The sequence below is a fragment of the Globicephala melas genome, chromosome 11, assembly GCF_963455315.2.
Source record: "Globicephala melas chromosome 11, mGloMel1.2, whole genome shotgun sequence".
Taxonomy (NCBI): domain Eukaryota; kingdom Metazoa; phylum Chordata; class Mammalia; order Artiodactyla; family Delphinidae; genus Globicephala; species Globicephala melas.
Window position 1 is genome coordinate 5483951 of NC_083324.2, and position 20831 is coordinate 5504781.

The window sequence follows — 20831 nt, forward strand, 5'->3', positions numbered from 1 at the left end:
TACTTGTCTGTGCTACTTCCCAGAGCAACTGCTTTCGTCTCCTTCACTGATTCTTCTTACGTTTACCTCCATATTTCTAAGTAATATGGTTTGATTGTTATTCTTGATTTTTTTCAACTTGTACTTTATTTTTGTCATCTTTCTATGGAAAATGAGGACTTTTTACTCTCTTATGCACCGCAATCAACACACATACATTCTCTCTCTCTCTTTCTCTCTCTCCTCCTCTCCCCACCCCCCACCCCCACTCCTCCACCGCTTATGCTCCATGTATAGTTATTACATAACTTTGGGTTAGGGTAATAGTCGATATTTACTTTATTGTGACACATAACTTTCTTCATTGCTAAGATATACTACTATGAAATTTCCTTTCCTGTACAACTTTGTTTTTCTTGGAGTTAATCACTGTCTCATTTTTTTCACTTGCTTAGTTTCTACGTACCTGTAACTAATTCACCCTCAAATTCTGCTACAGACCTGTAGAACATCTTCCACTGTAGACAAACACATCACGTGTGTTCTCTGTTTCTTACTGTTCTTGGGGACGTTCTTCCTGGAGCCCTGTGTCCCCTGTTCCTTTCGGGTATGGTTCCATTCTAGGCTTGATGCACAGCTCTTCTCCTGAAACTTTCCTTCATTAATACCCGAGAATTTCTTCCCTCTCCTTTGCAAGTTTTTGGTTTACTGGATCTTTTCCTCTTTCACAATTTACACTTTAATTTTGATGAAGTATACCTTTTAGTACTTCCTAACATAGGTTGTGAAGGACGTAAATTTTTTGAGACCATGTACATCTGAAAATTCTACCTCACACTGATTGATAGTTTGAGCTAGATATAGAATTCTAGGCTGGAAGTAATTTTCCCTCAGAAGTTTTAAGTCACAGCTTCATTTATTCTAGCTTCTAGAGTTACATTCAGAAGTCCCACACTAGAGACTGTCATACAGAATGAGGTAAGTCAGAAAGAGAAAAACAAATATCATATATTAACACATGTAGGTGGAACCTAGAAAAATGGTACAGAGGAACCAGTTTGCAGGGCAGAAGTTGAGACACAGATGTAGAGAACAAACGTATGGACACCAAGGGGGGAAAACCGCGGCGGGGTGGGGATGGTGGTGTGCTGAATTGGACGATTGGGATTGACATGTATACACTGCTGTGTATAAAATTGATGACTAATAAGAACCTGCAGTATAAAAAAACAACAAACAAACAACTAATACTAAACTTTCTTTGGGTTATTTGTATGGAAATATGTTAACATAAATGTTTCAGACATTACATGAAATTTCTAAAAATCTTATATGTTCTGGTATAATGTTATAAGTCATAATTCTAGTTATTACTTTAAAGTGTATATCTCAGAAATAACTAAATTTCCTTGTCAATTGCATTATTATGAACTTTCATCAAATCTTTAACCGTGGTCATTTTTAAGTCTTTTGTCATTTACAGACAGTTCTGGGTGTACTCTGATGCTTTTGCAAAAATGTTCCTATAAAAGGGTTTCATCTTCAAGGAATTCATAGAAAAGTCTCTGACAAGTACAGGTTTCTGGTAACTGACTGTACTGCTGAACTGAATGAATAAGGATTTTCATAGCTCTAATGGAAAACTGATGAATTCATAAAAGTGGTAACAAAAATCAAGAATGAAAAAAAAATTAATTACATGGGACTGAGTGAACTGATGAGGATGATTATAATTTTTGTGACTTTCTGTTTGAATTAAAAAAATAAAATGTCCAACACTATTCAGATTCCCTATCCTTTGGATGTGACCTTTTTAATCTCTCTGACAGTATTTAGGATCTTTTCCTTTTTTCCAGTATTCTTAAATTTCATGATGATTTGCCTTTGTCTTTGTGTGTATGTTTTTCATTTATTTTTAAAATTACTATTAGTTTTATGGCTGCACCATGCAGCTTATGGGGTCTTAGTTCCCCAACCAGGGATCAAACCCTTGCCCCCTGCAGTGGAAGCGTGGAGTCCTAACTGGTGGAATGCCAGGGAATTCCCATGTTTTTCATTTATTAGTCTGGCATTTCATGAGCCTCTTTTGGAAATTCACGAGCTTCAGTTCTAGGAAATTTTCTTTTATCATTTCTGTAATGAAATTTTCTTTCATCATTTCTTCATATCCATTTTCTTAGCTTGTTCTTTCTAGAATTCCTGTTAGTTGGTTGTTGGACCTCCTTGTTCGATTGTTTCTTTCCCTCATTCCTGTTTCTTTGGGGTTTTGTTCTGTTTTCCAGAAGAATTGTTTGAATCAATCTTCTAACACTTCTTTTGAATTTTTAATTTCCTCTGAATGTTCTTTTTTATAGCATCCTGTTCTTGTATGAATGCATTATCTTTCCTCATCTCTTTAATGATCTTTATTAAAATTTTTGAAGTTTTTTCTTGCTCCCTATATTGTCTCTGTTTCTCTTAGTTCCTTTTTTTCTATGGATTCACTCTCATCTGTTGTGTTAGAAGCTTTTCTCAAATGTTTGCACATCCTTTGTGGCCTGTATTTTAAAGAGCAAGGCAGTTTAAAAAATGCAGACTGGGAGTTCTTTGTGATAGATAGAGCATGTCAGCTAGTGAGCTTCACTATAGGATTTGGGACAAGGACCTGGCTGTTTCATTGGAGGACCCCAAGTTTCAGTATTTGTAGAATTTCTCCAAAGAGACATCATCTACTCTCTGGTTAGAGGATAGGGAAAGATAATGTGCCTAGCTGCCAACTTTTAGAAACTGAGCAAGAGAAAACAGCTGGGAATTTCCTTTAACTGTGAAAATAAACTTCCAAATCCCTCAGTTTGGCCTCTGAAAGCCTGGATGGTCTATGTTCTAACTGGCTTCTTATTGTGGGGAAATGCACAAGAATAAGATGAGTGGGCTGAGCTTCAGTTCCCAGAGATGCATCTAATCTTAAAGCTGCCACTGATACCCATCTTCTCCCGCCTCTGCTGCCCATTCCAAATTCCCCTCACCCTTTCTAGCATTTAGGCTGGTCTAGCTAGGTGAGGTGGCCCAGACTCTCATCCCTGAGGAGTCTGAGACTCTGGTCACCATGCCCATCTTGGACTGTAGCTACTACACTTTCCATTTACCATCAAAGTTGGGCAAGAGGTAATAAGAGATGTGTACCAGCAGCCCTACCTCCTGATGGTCAGGTTTAATTATTTCTGCTAGTATGGTGATTCATTTCTTTGTCTTCTGGACTTCTTGTCTGCCTGGGATTCTAAAGTGATTGGATGGCAGTTATAGCTTTAAGTTTGTTTGTTTTTAATTAGTTATCCATTTTGTACATATTAGTGTATATATGTCAATCCCAATGTCCCAATTCATCACACCACCACCACCCCCTGTGACTTTCCCCTCCTTGGTATCCATACTTTTTGTTCTCTACATCTGTATCTCTATTTCTGCCCTGCAAACCGGTTCATCTGTGCCATTTTTCTAGGTTCCATATATATGCATTAATATACGATATTTCTTTTTCTATTTCTGACTGACTTCACTCTGTATGACAGTCTCTAGGTCCATCCACGTCTCTACAAATGACCCAATTTCATTCCTTTTTATGGCTGAGTAATATTCCATTGTATATATGTACCACATCTTCTTTATCAATTCGTCTGTTGATGGGCATTTAGGTTGCTTCCATGACCTGGCTATTGTAAATAGTGTTGTAGTGAACATTGAGGTGCATGTGTCTTTTTGAATTACAGTTTTCTCTGGGTATATGCCCAGTAGTGGGATTGCTGGTTCATATGGTAATTCTGTTTTTAGTTTTTTAAGGAACCTCCATACTGTTTTCCATAGTGGCTGTATCAATTGACATTCCCACCAGCAGTGCAAGGGGGTTCCCTTTTCTCCACATCCTCTCCAGCATTGATTGATTGTAGATATTCTGATGATGCCCATTCTAACTGTGTGAGGTGATACCTCATTGCAAAATTGTAGTTTTGATTTGCATTTCTCTAATAATTAGTGATGTTGAGCAGCTTTTCATGTGCTTCTTGGCCATCTGTATGTCTTCTTTGGAGAAATGTCTATTTAGGTCTTCTACCCATTTTTTATAGGGTTGTTTGTTTTTTTAATATTGAGCTGCATGAGCTGTTTATATATTTTGGAGATTAATCCTTTGTCCGTTGATTCATTTGCAAATATTTTCTCCCATTCTGAGGGTTGTCTTTTCGTCTTGTTTATGTTTTCTTTGCTGTGCAAAAGCTTTGAAGTTTCATTAGGTCCCATTTTTTTATTTTTGGTTTTATTTCCATTTCTCTAGGAGGTGGGTCAAAAAAGATCTTGTGCTGATTTATGTCAAACAGTGTTCTTCCTATGTTTTCCTCTAAGAGTTTTATAGTGTCTGGTCTTACATTTAGGTCTCTAATCCATTTTGAGTTTCTTTTTGTGTATGGAGTTAGGGAGTGTTGTGATTTCATTCTTTTACATGTAGCTGTCCAGTTTTCCCAGCACCACTTATTGAAGAGACGCTTTTCTCCATTGTATATCCTTGCCTCCTTTGTCATAGATTAGTTGACCATAAGTGTGTGGCTTTCTATCTTGTTCCATTGATCTGTATTTCTGTTTTTGTGCCAGTGCCAGTACCATATTGTCTTGATTACTGTAGCTTTGTAGTATAATCTGAAGTCAAGGAGTCTGATTCCTCCAGCTCCGTTTTTTCCCCTCAAGACTGCTTTTGCTATTCGGGATCTTCTGTGTCTCCATACGAATTTTAAGGTTTTTTTGTTCTAGTTCTGTAAAAAATACCATTGGTAATTTGATAGGGATTACATTGAATCTGTAGATTGCTTTGGGTAGTATAGTCATTTTCCATGTTCCTGGATAGGAAGAATATTGATTCTTCCAATCCAAGAACATGCTATATCTATCCAACTGTTTGTATCATCTTTAATTACTTTCATCAGTGTCATAGTTTTCTGCGTACAGGTCTTTTGTCTCCCTAGGTAGGTTTATTCCTAGGTATTTTATTATTTTTGTTGCAGTGGTAAATGGGAGTGTTTCCTTAATTTCTCTTTCAGATTTTTCATCATTAGTGTATAGGAATGCAAGAGACTTCTGTGCATTAATTTTGTATCCTGCAACTTTACCAAGTTCACTGATTAGCTCTAGTAGTTTTCTGGTGGCATCTTTAGAATTCTCTATGTGTAGTATCATGTCATCTGCAAACAGTGACAGTTTTACTTCTTCTTTTCCAATTTGTATTCCTTTTATTTCTTTTTTCTTCTCTGATTGCCGTGGCTAGGACTTCCAAAGCTATATTGAATAGGAGTGGCAAGAGTGGATATCCTTGTCTTGTTCCTGATCTTAGAGCAAATGCTTTCAGTTTTTCGCCATTGAGAATGATGTTTGCTGTGGGTTTGTCGTATATGGCCTTTATTATGTTGAGGTAGGTTCCCTCTATGCCCACTTTCTGGAGGGTTTTTATCATAAATGGGTGTTGAATTTTCTCAAAAGCTTTTTCTGCATCTATTGAGATGATCATATGGTTTTTATTCTTCAAATTGTTAATAATGGTGTATCACATTGATCGATTTGCATATATTGAAGAATCCTTGCATCCCTGGGATAAATCCCACTTGATCATGGTGTATGATCCTTTTAATGTGTTGTTGGATTCTGTTTGCTAGTATTTTGTTGAGGATTTTTGCATCTGTATTCATCAGTGATATCGGTCTGTAATTTTCTTTTTTTGTAATATCTGTGTCTGATTTGGGTATCAGGGTGATGGTGGCCTTGTAGAATGAGTTTGGGAGTGTTCCTTCCTCTGCAATTTTTTGGAAGAGTTTGAGAAGGATGGGTGTTAGCTCTTCTCTAAATGTTTGATAGAATTCACCTGTGAAGCCATCTAGTCCTGGACTTTTTTTTCTTGGAAGATTTTTAATCACACTTTCAATTTCATTACTTGTGATTGGTCTGTTCAGATTTTCTGTTTCTTCCTGGTTCAGTCTTGGAAGGTTATACCTTTCAAAGAATTTGTCCATTTCTTCCAGGTTGTCCATTTTATTGGCATAGAGTTGTTTGTCGTAGTCTCATAAGATGCTTTGTATTTCTGCGGCATCTGTTGAAACTTCTCCTTTTTCATTTCTAATTTTATTGATTTGAGTCCTCTCCTCTTTTTCTTGCTGAGTCTAGCCAGTGGTTTATCAATTTTGTTTATCTTCTCAAAGAACCAGCTTTTAGTTTTATTGATCTTTGCTATTGTTTTCTTTGTTTCTATTTCATTTATTTCTGCTCTGATCTTTATGATTTCTTCCTTCTACTAACTTTGGGTTTTGTTTGTTCTTCTTTCTCTAGTTCCTTTAGGTGTAAGGTTAGATTGTTTATTTGAGATTTTTCCTGTTTCTTGAGGTAGGCTTGTATTGCCCTAAACGTCCCTCTTAGAACTGCTTTTGCTGCATCCCGTAGATTTTGGATCGTCGTGGTTTTGTTGTCATTTGTCTCTAGGTTTTTTTTGATTTCCTTTTTTATTTCTTCAGTGATCTCTTGGTTATTTAGTAATGTATTGTTTAGCCTCCATGTGTTTGTGTTTTTTACGGTTTTTCCCCTGTAATTGATTTCTAATTTCATAGCACTGTGGTCAGAAAACATGCTTGATATGATTTCAAAATTCTTAAATTCACTGAGGCTTGATTTGTGACCCAAGATGTGATCTATCCTGGAGAATGTTCCATGTGCACTTGAGAAGAAAGTGTAATCTGCTGTTTTTGGATGGAATGTCCTATAAATATCAATTAAATCTATCTGGTCTATTGTGTCATTTAAAGCTTGTGTTTCCTTTTAATTTTCTGTTTGGTTGATCTGTCCATTGGTGTAAGTGAGGTGTTAAAGTCCCCCACTATTATTGTGTTACTGTCGATTTCCTCTTTTATAGCTGTTAGCAGTTGCCTTATGTTGAGGTGCTCTTATGTTGGGTGCATATATGTTTATAGTTGTTATAGTCTCCTGTTGGATTGATCCCTTGATCATTATGTAGTGTCCTTCCTTGTGTCTTGTAACATTCTTTATTTTAACATCTATTTTATCTGATATGAGTATTGCTACTCCAGCTTTCTTTTGATTTCCATTTGCATGGAATATCTTTTTCCATCCCCTCACTTTCAGTCTGTAGGTGTCCCTAGCGGGGCTCTTGTAGACGGCATATACATGGGTCTTGTTTTTGTATCCCTTCAGCGAGCCTGTGTCTTTTGGTTGGACCATTTAATCCATTCATGTTTAAGGTAATTATCGATATGTATGTTCCTATTACCATTTTCTTAATTTGGGGGGGTTTGTTTTTGTAGGTCCTTTTCTTCTCTTCTGTTTCCACTTAGAGAAGTTCCTTTAGTTGTAGAGCTGGTTGTAGAGCGGGTTTGGTGGTGCTGAATTCTCTTAGATTTTGCTTGTCTATAAACCTTTTGATTTCTCCGTCAAATCTGAATGAGATACTTGTTGGGTAGAATAATCTTGGTTGTAGGTTCTTCCATTTGATCACTTTAAATATATCATGCCGCTCCCTCTGGCTTGTAGAGCTTCTGCTGAGAAATCAGCTGTTAACCTTAGAGTTCCATTGTATGTTATTTGTCATTTTTCCCTTATTGCTTTCAATAATTTTTCTTTGTCTTTAATTTTTGTCAGTTTGATTACTATGTGTCTTGGTGTGTTTCTCCTTGGGTTTGTCCTGCCTGGGACTCTCTGTGCTTCCTGGACTTGGGTGGCTATTTCCTTTCCCATGTTAGGGAAGTTTTCGACTATAATCTCTTAAAATATTTTCTCAGGTGTTTTCTCTCTCTCTTCTCCTTCTGGGACCCCTGTAATGCAAATGTTGTTGTGTTTAATGTTGTCCCAGAGGTCTCTTAGGCTGTCTTCGTTTCTTTTCATTCTTTTTTCTTTATTCTGTTCCACGGCAGTGAATTCCACCATTCTGCCTTCCAGGTCACTTTTCCATTCTTTTGCCTCAGTTATTCTGCTATTGATTCCTTCTAGTGTATTTTTCATTTCAGTTATTGTATTGTCCATTTCTGTTTGTTTGTTCCTTAAATCTCCTAGGTCTTTGTTAAACATTTCTTGAGTCTTCTCGATCTTTGCCTTCATTATTTTTCTGAGGTCCTGGATCATCTTTACTATCATTATTCTGAATTCTTTTTCTGGAAGGTTTCCTATCTCTGCTTCATTTAGTTGTTTTTCTGGGGGTTTATCTTGTTGCTTCATCTGGTACATAGCCCTCTGTGTTTTCATCTTGTCTATCTTTCTGTGAATGTGGTTTTCGTTCTACAAGCTGCAGGATTGTAGTTCTTGTTGCTTCTGCTGTCTTCCCTCTCATAGCTTTAAGTTTAATAGGATGCTTACTGTGTCCTCTGGGAGAAGCATTTCTTCTTTTGAAACTAGGATCTCTAGACCCACAGTCCTAAAGTTGTGGAGGTGGGAAGCACAGATGGCCCAGGTGGTCCCTGGGAATGACAGTAAGCAAGGCTGTTTCTCCTTTTACCCCGTGGTTCCCAGACTCATGTAGTCTAGCAGTTGGGAACATAGTACTCTATAACGGCCATGAATTTAGGGTATATACTGTGCCCCACTCTCACAGGGTATCATCTCTAAGCTGTTGCTCAGCTCTTCTTCAAAGCTCTTTCATTGGGTTTTTCAGTAGTGACACTATTGACATCTTAGGCTGAATAATTCTTTGTTGTAGGGGCCAAAAATGTCCCCCTTTTGAGAACTACTGCTCTCCCAGGCTGGCAGCTCTGGCACACTGTGTGGTAGGAACAGTGGAGCCGTGATCCTGTGCCCATCCTGCACCTGTGCCCTGTGAGCCCTGTACAGTGGTATTGGCTGAGTCCTGTGGGCAGGAAAGGCAAGCCCATGCTTAGAATATGAGTCACTTCCAGGCAAGAGGAGTTGCTGCCCGTTCCCAGGTGGAAGGGATCCAGTGTAGTCAACTTATCACCAAGTGGCTGGTTAGTCTCAGGAGATGGTCGTGTTATGAGGATCTCAGTGTTGGCCTCTGTTGCTGTCAGGATAGACTTTCAACCACAGCAGTGGCTCAGTCAGCCTTGGTGAGGAGAAGCCCCTGATATTGGATCTGGGCAGAGCCTCTATCTCTCCCGCCCACTACTCCTGCTACAAGCCGTTATGCCATCACTGGGATGAAAGAGCCTGTTGAATCAACTGGCTAAATTGTTCTTTTGGTTGTTGTTGCTTCTTCTGTGTTGGATGCTCTCAGATGGAAGCATTAACGTACAATACAAAGATCTTCATACTTTGTGTCCCCTCCCATAGGTCCATCCACATGCCTCTTCCCCCCAGATCCTGTCTTCCACCTTCTAATCTTCTTCCTTTTAGGTCCCTAACCAACCAGTGAACCATTGTCCACTCTTTGAGTCTTTGTATATTCTTATCTTGGGCCACTTTTCCATGTAAAGTGGGTAACCAGCTGTGCCACCTGCAGCGTACTCACTGGGACGATGGCTCCTCATCAGTGTCTTCCAGGGCCATCCCTGGGTGCGGCTGTAATGCATCATTTTCACCCCGTACATACTTCAAGCCAAATCATCCATGAAGCAAGCCCATCCTTTATCCTCCTCCAAAAGCCTCCTTGTAGCCGTGTGCATGAGCCAGTGGAGAAGTAGAACATTATGTGCTGGTGCAACAGTGGAAATGATGGGGGTCTGGGTTTCCTGTTTGTGCAGCTGACTTGTGCCCTCTGGCCTTGCGCACGTCCAATGCTGGTGTATCTCTTACGTCCTGCAGTGGATTGCTCTTGAGCTTCGTGACCTTATGACTTGGTGAATCTGGCAGATCCCAGTTCATAATGGGCAGTTCTTGATACATGGTCATTTGATGTCCCATGGTTAGAAGCTCTGTCTCTGCCGGGGTGTAGCATCTAGGAGCTGATTTCAAATGGTGTGTGGTTCTTCACTACAGGTGGCGTGGCCTTGCTCCAGAACCCTAGCAGTCTCCATTGTGATCTCCCACTGGGAGCCCACTGTAACTTCCCCTGGCTTCTCTGTACACTGAGGAGGCCTTTAGTACCATAGTTTACAGGGAGGTGTGCCCACGTGGTGGAGGGCTGCTTACCCTGCTGCCTGTATCTATCGCAGGGCTCGTTTTTGCTCTTGCCCCTCACAGACCTTGCATCCTTTTATATCGCTGGGTAAATGGCTCTGAGCATTATTCCCAAGTGTGGAATATGCTGCATCTAGGACCTGAAGAAGCCTATCAGGCAGTGTGCTTCCTTCTTAGTGGTGAGAGGTACGAGATGCCGTAAGTTGATCTTTACTTTGGAGAGGCTGTCCCAGAGCTCCAGGTCACTTGACCCCTAAACTCCTCCCTGATGTGGTGTGCTCTCACAATTCATGAGGTTTATCTTTTACCCGCTGGGGTGCATATATCTCCCAAGGCCTCCAGTGTACTTGCCCTTTAGCGCTCACCAGGTGACAGCAGCAACGTGTCATTGATGTGGTGGACCAGTGAGATTATACAGAGTATCCAAACAGTCTGGTTTTCTTTGAATATCTTATGACAGGGTGGGGGAGTTAACACGGCCCTGAGGCAGGTGGTAAGGCGCACTCTGGTCTGTCCTGTGCGGCCGCGAGCTGCTTCTCATCCTCCTTGCTCTGTGGATGGCAGAGAATGCGCTCGCCAGGCCTGTGGCCCCGTCCAGACACCTGAGGCTCTGCTGATACGCTTCAGCAGACTTCCCACATCTGCCACAGCTGGTACAGCGGGGCTTCTACTTGGTTGAGTTTGTGGTGGTCTGCTACCATCTGCCAGAATCCATTTGGATTTTGTGAAGGCCAGACTCAGTGGAGACATGATGGGACCGTCAGCTCTAGTATTAGTCAGGGTTCTCCAGAGAAACAGGACCAATAGGATATATAGAGAAAGATGTATTTTAGGGAATTAACTCACAGAGTTGTGAGGGTTGGCAAGTTTGAAATTTGCAGGGCAAGCCAGCAGGCCGGAGACCCAGGGAAGAGCGTGTTGTACTCTTGAGCCCGAGGGCAATCTGGAGGCAGACTTCCTTCTTCCTCAGGAAACTTTAGTCTTTTTTCATAAGGCCTTCAACTGACTGGATGAGGCCCATCCATGTTAACGGGGGTCATCTGCTACTCAAAGTCTACTGGCTTAAAAAGATACCTTTGCAGTAACATCTGGACTAAAGTTTAACCAAGCAACTAGGCCCTATAGCCTAGCCAAGTTGACATACAAAATTAAACATCACACCCCTGCATCCTGCAGGCCTATAGGTGGCATTAATCTCTGCCATTCCTCCTGTGATGTGGTTTTGTTTTTTCATTACTCTTTTGGCCAGGGGGTGAGAACGGCAGCTTCAGAGGCTTCCACTTGGCCTTCTGCACTGCGATAGCTCCAAAATGCTGTCTGAGAATGTGCTTTCCAGGACCACTCTTGGTACCAGTTGTGTAGGATCAGGATTGGGGAGATTAGAAACAAAGACTCCATCTGATCCTGTGATGGCACTGTGGAGCTCGATGGCCCTTCCTAGCTGTCCCCACTTGGGGCAAAGAGACCAAGCCTTTGGACTCCTGCATTTTCCAGTCTTTGGATACAGGCAGCTCCCTTTGCCTGAGGACAGTTGCGGGAGGGACTCTGAGGGAGGGAGTCAGCCAACTTTCCCAGCAGCTGGCAGAATGAGTACCTTGCCCCAAAGCCAGGATGTGGTCGGTGCAACACAGCATCCACTATCATATGCCCATATCTGCTTTTTTAAAACATCAGCCTTATTGAGATATAATTTACATACTGTAAAATTCGGTGGTTTTTAGTCTGTTTACACAGTTGTGCAACCATCACCACAATCTAGTTTTACAACATTTTCATCACTCCAAAAAGCAACCCCATGCCCAGTAGCAGTACCTAGCTTCCCCTCCCGGCAGGCAGCCACTAATCTACTTTCTGACTCCGCGGATTTGCCTCTTCTAGATACTTCCTGTAAATAGAATCATAGAACATGTGGTGTTTTCCATGTCTGCTTTTAAAATGCAATTTGACTCATAATTTAACTGAATGCTTTCACTTTTGTGTTTTAATGAGAATTGAAGAGTAAGGATAATTAAAATTTTGCAATTTATTTGAACATGTCACCTAATATTTTGTCTTGGAACACATGCTTTCAAACAAAACCTCCAGTGCATTCTTTTCCTCAAGAGAAAGCAGTGGCAAATAACTGTTTTCTAATTCCTCATATTACTCAGCCATTTTGGCATCTCTAAAATTCCTGGAAGTCTCATAGGTAAAGCCTTGAAATATAAGATCCTAGTGACTAATCTCAATACTTGGCCCCAAAATATGAGTCTATAAATGTCATTTCTAGCATCTTTTACAGAAATATTCACATTTTTTGTCATTTATCTAGCCAAAGCTAAGTGGAGGTTGAATCCTGTGAATTTAGGACCATCTCCATGATAAATATGAAATATTTAGGTTAAAAAAACCTTCACCTTATTGAAGCCACTATATAATAGCATTTTCTTCTTTTTTGCATAGATTTATAGATAAAACTAGAAAATCTAGACATTGGCATATACTCAGTAAATATTTGTTGAATGAAAAAGTGGTAGAATGAATGAATTCTAATTATTAAGAAAGTTGGTCATATCTGGAAAATCCAAATCTAAAATTTAATACATTCACGTATCTATTCTTTTTTCTTACTGTTCTCTTAAAGTTAAAACCTAAACGCTTGTTGAAAGAATACAAGACAGATTCTTACTGGGAGAATAATGTGATGAGCTGCTGAGGGCAGTGGTACTGCTTTTCACCTTGGCAGGGAGTCATGTTTACATGATTTTGGAAAAATTTAGTTCCATGACGTAAAATATATTAGACTAGGAGTTAGGGAAGCTGGGTGTGGGCTTAGCTCTATGGATAACTTTTGATTCACAGGTTTCCAAGTAAAGTCTAATGCATAGTTTTATATATGCTTTATTTCTGTATTTTTCTTTAAATTTGATGTATTTTAGAATACACTGGGAACAGAAACCATTGGTATAACTTACTGCTGTTTAAGAAATAATGACAACTAAGCTTTATTGGTGCAGTTATTCATCCTCTTATTCAACCGATGTTTTTTGAGTACTTACTATGTGCCACGGGATTAAAAGTGAATAAAGATTAGTCTCTGTCATCAGTTTATTCCTACAGTTTATGAAATACAGCATGGTACATAAAAGGCCCTACAGACAGGAGACGCGAATTTAGATCCCACTCTCTGATTGGCTGCATGTTACTGGCTATGTTACTTTGTGCCCCTGTGTTTAAAATGAGTACATGGGGAACTTCCCTGGTGGCACGGAGGTTAAGAATCCACCTGCCAATGCAGGGGACACGGGTTCAAGCCCTGGTCTGGGAAGATCCCACATGCCGTGGAGCAACTAAACCCGGGCGCCACAACTACTGAGCCTGCGCTCTAGAGCCCATGAGCCACAACTGCAGAGACCACATGTCACAACTACTGAAGCCCGCGCGTCTAGAGCCCATGCTCCACAACAAGAGAAGCCACTGCAATGAGAAGCCCACGCACCGCAACGAAGAGTAGCCCCCGCTCGCCGCAACTAGAGAAAGCCCGCGCGCAGCAACGAAGACCCAACACAGCCAAAAATAAATAAATAAATAAAATTTAAATAAATAAATAAAAGAAAATGAGTACTTGGGTGAGCCGGTGTGTCGATGAATTTTAGCTGAAATTTTACTTTCTTTAACTACCGGATTTAGAACAAATAGAAATTTTAAAACTGAGAGTCAAAAATTGATTCTTGAAAGAAATTTCTATTCTTAAGTACAAGTAGAATATCATAGGAAAAGAATTAACTTGTTCGAAGGAACTTAGAATCCTTAACACCTAGGCATTCAGTTTCAGAAAGGAGAAAGTCTCCTTAGCACCTGCCTAGTCTACTAGGTGTGAGTTCATATATGTTCATGTGGTTTTAAGGAGAAGCCATGTGCTTTGAATATTTATAGAATTCAAAGCACTTTCCATAGACGTTATCTTTTTTTTTTCCTTAGATCGATAAAAGCCCAGAAGGACAGTTCACTCAACTAATGACATTGCCCAAAACCTTACAGCAACAAATAAATCATATTATGGACCCTCCTGGAAAAAACAGAGATGTGGAAGAAACTTTATTGCAAGTGGCTCATGACCCCGACTGTGGAGACGTGGTGCGTCTAGGTACGTGCATGAATCTGACGGGGAGGAAGTGTTGGCTGGAGGGGGTCGGGGGGAGCAAACTTTGTGGCTGAGACGGGTTCTCTATTCTTTCTTGCCTAGTGAGATGGAGAGAGAGATTTCCTCTCAGAATAAGAAAGCACTAACAGTCTGGGGGTTTTCCCAACCTAAATTCTTGTTTGTTTGAAGTAGGGTGCTGAAAGTACTTCTATTTTCAGATCCCTGGGTCCTAAATCACTGACAGAGAGGGAAACAATGATTCTTTTGGTCCCAAGGGCATAATGTTTAGAAGTTATTTCAAAGACATGTGTTTGTTCCTCACGGTGGTCTGAGGAGGATGGAGACTGGTGATTTTTTTTTTATTGTGGTACGCGGGCCTCTCACTGTTGTGGCCTCTCCCGTTGCGGAGCACAGACTCCGGATGCGCAGGCTCAGCGGCCATGGCTCATGGGCCTAGCCGCTCTGCGGCATGTGGGATCTTCCCGGACCGGGGCACGAACCCGCGTCCCCTGCATCGGCAGGCGGACCCTCAACCACTGCGCCACCAGGGAAGCCCGAGACTGGTGACATTTTTAATGCTTTTATAACATCAAGAACACCACTCTCCTTGGCCGACGCCCCCTCGGTGTGGCTCCTGTGTGCACAGTAGGTCTGCTCCAACATGGCCCCTGTTCCTCACGTCATCCCCAATGTGGACCAAAAATCTGAGCCTGATCTTCAGAGACTTGCTGCCTTTTGAGGTGTTACAGGTAATTTACAAGGTCAGTCAGCAAGTAAGGAAATCATGAAATTGAAAATGATGAAAAAAAGAAAAGAAAATGATGCCCTCCCTCAGATGAGTGCACCGTTTACTGTTGAGTACGTATTTGCTGAGCTTCCCCAGGGAGCAGCCTGGCCACCTGGCAGGATGCAAGTCACAGTGACGGTGTCACATGGAGACACCTGCCCGTCGGGCAGAGCGGAGCATGTGCCTAGGGTGCCGGCTACCTCTTCTGAAGATACATGTGGAGGCGTGTCTTTTCTGGTCATGGTGTGAGTCCTTCTGCCTTTCTGTGGGCCTGAAGGACTGTCCTGCTGTCCTCACCGAGGAGTCCTCTGAGTGATTTCAGAATAAGTTTTCCTCCTAGGCAGAAACGTTTGGTGTTTTTTTCCCCAATCTTTCCACATCTTGGAATTGAGAGCCAGCAGACTTAAGCAGATTTAAAGTGAAAAAAATGACCTTCAAGGGTCACCTAACCCACTGGTTGTAAGATGAGGCGTCCCAGACCCAGAGTGGGGAGGTCATTTGCTTGTGTTCACACAGCTGGTCAGTGACACAGCTGGTCGTTGACACAGCTGGCAGCTCCAGTCTCCTGGACCTCGATCCTGATACTCTTTTCACTGTCACTCTGACACCAGAGATAGATTTGCTGGTTTTATTGGATAGCTGGAAAGAATATTTAGTTTCAAGTTTTAAAAGTGTTAGGATGACTCACATCTGGCTTTTTTGGCATTGTTATTGTTTTTTTCTCACAGGGCTCTCAGCAATCGTGAGACCTTCCAGTATGAGACAGAGCACCAAAGGCATTTTCACTGCTGGTAAGAATTGTTAAAAATCCACACTTAACGTACCTGCTGGATTGAGCAGCCTCAGTGCTCCTGGTTAAAATGTAAAGCTTTATCTGTATCCTGCAAGTACTTGCGAAATGCTGAATTTTGATGGTCATAACCTAGGACACGGCAGTAACATATAGACAGGCAGATGGCGCTGTAATCCGGAGTCTGAGGTGCTGCTGGGAGGATTTGCTGCCCCTCTGCGTTTTCCCAGTTACTCCTTATGTGCAGGTTTCCCCTTGCGTTTTCATATCTGTGGGAGTTACACATGATATTGTTGCAAAAACAGCAGTACCTTGCCCTCCCCGCCGGCCAGTGTTCCTCTCCAGAGACAACCACTGCTGACTCTCCTGGTGGGTTATTTTTGTTTTCACTGCTGTTTCTCTGGATAATGAGCTTATATTGCTGCTTCTCTCCTTTTAATTTTAGGCATCATCTGTGGACTTCTCACTCTAGCAGATTAGAATTCAACTGCCCCCACCAACGCGCACACACACACCCCCGCACCCATCCCTCTGTGTTCCAGATATGGTTGTGCCGTAGCTTTAGTGAAGCCAACCTTGAGTTTCCATTGTCTGACTGTGTTACTGTGATTCATAGCTGAGCCATGTGATACACTTCTCCTTGCCGTCACAGCTTTCTTTTCCCACAGAGGCTGTCGTCACCTGTCTCATGTGAGGAACCCTGTTTCCTGTATCTGGTGTCTTTGACTTTTGTGGCGCACAGCCTCATCATTTTGGTGAAGCGCACCATCCAGGAACTTCGTGGGAAAGGGGGCAGAGGAGGCAGATTTGGAGCCCACGTGTGGCCAAGCGTATCTTTAGTCCACCCTCACGCCTGACTGAGGCTCAGGCTGGAGATGATTAGAAATAGTTGTCCTTTAGAATTTTGATACCATTGCTTCGATTATCTTCTCACTTCTAGGAAGTTCTGATTCTTAATCCTTTGTGTATGTTCTTTGTGGAAGCCTTTTAGGTCTTCTTTTAACCCCAGGGCTCTGAAGTTTCTCAGTGGTGTGTTTCGATGTGAGTCTGTTTTTTATCTGTTACACTGAATACTCATTACCCTTCAGTTTGGAAACTCAGAGTATAAGAATATAGGAAAAATTTATTGTATTCGCTCTTCCCATCTGTTTTCTCTCTTCTCTTTCTGGAACGCCTTTTATTCAAACATTGGACCTCCTAGACTGGTCCTTTGGTTTTCTTTCTTTCGTGTCCTCTTTGTCCTTTTTTTTTTTTTTTTTTTGCGGTACGCGGGCCTCTCGCTGTTGTGGCCTCTCCCGTTGCGGAGCACAGGCTCCAGACACGCAGGCTCAGCGGCCATGGCTCACGGGTCCAGCCACTCCATGGCATGTGGGATCTTCCCGGACTGGAGCACGAACCCATGTCCCCTGCATCGGCAGGCAGACTCTCAACCACTGCGCCACCAGGGAAGCCCGATCTCTTTGTCCTTTTGCTTTGCTTTCTCCACTTGAGTTTCCATTGAGTTGTTTTATTTTTGTTATTTTAATTTCTAGGAGCTCTTCTCTTTTTTTGTTCTCTGAATATTCCTTCTTTTTTAAATTTAAAACATCCTGTTCTTGTGTTATGGGCTTAAACATTGGAACATATCTTTGGATATTGCCAAATTGCCAAAGTGGTTTATCATTTTATCATCCCACTAGGGGTAAACGAAAGTTCTTGTTTCTCCCCATTCTTTCCAACACTTGGTACTGTCTGATGACAGACTTTTCCAGTTCAGTCTCTCTTTATGCAGCTGTCTACTGAGCATCACTTATGTGCTCGCCACGCAGGATACAGGGTGAACCCTGTACCATCCTGCCTTCAGAGGCTTCATCATCTAGAAGGGGAGATGGACACATAAATAGAAGTTTGCATTACTAGGGATAAATGGCACAGAGGGAACCTGAAGAAGGAGTGGTCTTTCAGCCTGATTCTGGTCCCTGGCTTGAGATTGCCAGGGAGCTGCACGATCACACCTCTTAAGGCCTCGCTTCGGTTGCCTGGGGACACAGCCAAATGTTGCCGTCCTGAATCTTTGGAAAGATTCAGCCCGTCCACAAAGGTTTAGTAGCACGTGTGCCAAACCTACTCAGCTGAAGATTGTCCTACCACTCAGGGGTGCATAGCTTTGCATTTCCAGTTAAGATATTTATTTAATCTGTCTTCTTGCTGAGTTATCCTGGCAAGGCTGAAGATGAGGTACTTTTGTTTGCTTGGGTGGCTCAGGCTATTAATCTGTGTTTTGCATGATTGCACCTCCCTTACCATAATCCTTGGGTGAGGCTGGATGCTTCGGGTTTTTTTATTTTTGGCTTCCTGTGCTATAAGCAACTACTAGATTTATTGATTTTTTTTTTTTTTTAGTTGTGATAATGGTGGTGTTACGGGGTTAAAAAATCATTTTCTTGTGGAAATACATACTAACATATTTACAGATGAAATGACAGAATGTCTGAGAATTGCTTCAAAAGAAAACATGTTGGAGGGAAGTGGGTAAGGGTGGGGATGACTCGAGATTGGCTATGAGTTGATACATTGTTGAAGCTGGTGAACATACATGGGAACATAATATGCCATTCTTTTATAAGCTTGAATTCATCTCTAATAAAAGGTTTTTAAAAATCCACCCTCATCATCTCTATTTTTTTTTTTTTTTTTTGGCTGCATTGAGCCTTTGTTGCTGTGCATGGGCTTTCTCTAATTGTGGCGAGCAGGGGCTACTCTTCGTTGCAGTGCGCGGGCTTCTCAATGCAGTGGCTTCTCCTGTTGCGGAGCACGGGCTCTAGGCATGCGGGCTTCAGTAGTTGTGGCGTGCGGGCTCAGTAGTTGTGGTGCACGGGCTTCCTTGCTCCACGGCACATGGAATCTTCCTGGACCAGGGCTCAAACCCATGTCCCCTGCATTGGTAGGCAGATTCTTAACCACTGTGCCACCAGGGAAGTTCTATCCACCCTCATCATCTCTTGACACGTCAACCTGAAATGGATCTTTGGTCCTCTTTCCTCTTGTTCTTCCTGGTTGCCAGCAGAGGGCAGTGGGTATCATCTCATGGAACCCGCAGCCCAGATTTCCTTGTGGCAGTGGAATGCCCAGTGCTGCCTCCTCTGAGTGCTCACTGATTTTCTCCCTTCCCCTCTAAAGATGTCTCATTGGATTGTGGAACCAGAGGGACAGAATGTCTGCAGCCTGCTCTGAGGTTGCAGGAATTGTGGAAGGTGATGCGCGTTCCTTCAGATTTCGCTGGGTTTGCTTACCCTGTGCTCTGGCTTCTCTGGTTTCTGGTGGTTGAGGGCTGTGATGAAGGTGGCCCAGGCCAAGGGCAGGGGTTTGCGAGCCTCAGAGATTAGGGTTCGAACTCCAGCTTAACTACTGTGACTTGGGTAAGTTACCTAATTTTTCTTAGTTTTAATTTCATAGAGATAATTATGCCTGCCTCACTGGGTTGTGAAAATTATATCTCAAGACATATAAGAGCACCAGCACTGTGCCTGGTCTTTCCTTTTTGGTATCATTACCTAAAGGCTTCCTGCCGTCTCTTTAGAACATGCCTCCTTGCATTTTCCTATTCAGCTAGCAGTAGCCCCGTCACTAGGTCTCCAGCTGGAGTAGACTAGCAACCGTAGGCCCTGAGTGGCTGGTTTACTCTTTCTCTGTCCTCTAACTTCACAGCAAGCGTCAGAACCTCTCTCTCCTGTGCGCTGCTCTTTAGAAGTCCTCTGGATGTGGCCATAATTGCTGTTGTTCTGCCTGGCTTGTGCTGGGTGCATCTTCCTGAAATCTCCCAAGTTCTGCCTCTGGTCAGGTTTTCAGCCAGCTGATGTATCACCTGCAGAGTGAGAAAATCCCGGGTTATTTGGTTGCACTTTTCCTCCTTTGTAGCTCTTATCACTCCTCCCCTCTGCAGCCAGCCACTCGTAGTGGGGGTAAAAAGGAAGGGTCTCCTTAGCTAGTGAATAACTTTTATATTCAAATATTGTTAAATTCAGAGAGAGCGAAGCTAAGATGGTGATAAGAAGGCCTTGGCTCAGAGTTGTAGTTCACGTCTTCGCTCTGTAACCTTGGTATGTTAACAGCCCTTCTTCCTTGAAATGAAGGGGATACTAATACCCAACTCGTGGCATGTTGTGAGAGTGTCCAGTATGTACCCAGTACCTAGTAGGTGCTTTATAAACTTCAGTGAGTCTAGATCTAAGTATCAGTCTCTTCCTGGAAGAGATGGAAGCCAGGCTCTGTGTCAGCCCAAAGGGTTGCCCTTTCTAATGAACTGTGTTGGGTGACACGGCAGGTGTCCTCATGTGGTCTGACACTCTGTCTGTGTTAGTTCCCTGAAATTCCCCTACCATCAGATATACCCATGTTCCAAGGTGAGTACAGAACTACTTCCAAAACCAAACACTGTTTTTCCCTTTAGCCTGGGAGTCGGTTATTGGCAAGATAATACTGACTTCTTAGACTGTGCTGTTAATGGAGCAGCGGTTTTTATCAGGGTCTCGGGGCAGCAGCTGCAGCCAGGCAGCTCGGGAGAGCAGGAGACTGTTTAGCCTCCTGGTCCTTGCCTGCGCCGCCCTGCAGGGCAGCAGCACACCGCATCACGGCTCAGCCCGGCCAAGCAAACATCACGTTCTGATCAGCCACAGCCGTTTATGTGTCTAACCTGAATGAGTAGAGAGGAGTGGAATTCTTTGCATCTTTGCGGGACGGCGGCGGGGAGCTTGGGGAGAAATGGGTCAGGGGCTTAGCAGTTAGACTGAGAAGGAAGCAGGAGCCAGACAGGGGAAGGCCTGTAAAAGCCTGAAGGGGAATCCAGAGTTTCACTGAGGGGAGAGGGAAGCCGCTGAAGGATTGTCGAAAGACGGCTGTAGCGAGAGGATAGAGAGCAGCTTGGAGGGAGGTGACGCTGTTGCTTGGGAAACTGATCGACTGCGGCTGCAGCCCGCCAGGTGAGGAGGCCTGGCCGCCCTGACTCAGGGTTTTGCAGGAGAGGCAGAGGAGAGATGCAGGCAATACTTGGAAGACGCATCCCCAGGTCTTGGTGATGGGAGGGATTTGGG

The 20831-nt window shown here is 42.6% G+C and overlaps 1 protein-coding gene and 1 long non-coding RNA gene across 6 annotated transcripts in view; one reads left to right on the forward strand and one right to left on the reverse strand.

Annotated features, from left to right (window-relative positions):
• Positions 1 to 20831, forward strand: part of TAMM41 (TAM41 mitochondrial translocator assembly and maintenance homolog) — a 55039-nt gene that overhangs the window by 29722 nt on the left and 4486 nt on the right. For all 5 annotated transcript variants that reach the window (XM_030840849.3, XM_060307503.2, XM_060307502.2 and 2 more), the window contains 2 exons: positions 14023 to 14188; positions 15701 to 15763. In XM_030840849.3, the coding sequence (XP_030696709.1) occupies positions 14023 to 14188; positions 15701 to 15763 (229 nt within the window). The remainder of the gene's footprint in view (positions 1 to 14022; positions 14189 to 15700; positions 15764 to 20831) is intronic.
• Positions 13622 to 20831, reverse strand: part of LOC115844089 (uncharacterized) — a 32369-nt gene continuing 25159 nt past the window's right edge. The window contains exon 3 of the long non-coding RNA XR_009565741.1: positions 13622 to 19606. This is a non-coding gene — a long non-coding RNA (uncharacterized lncRNA). The remainder of the gene's footprint in view (positions 19607 to 20831) is intronic.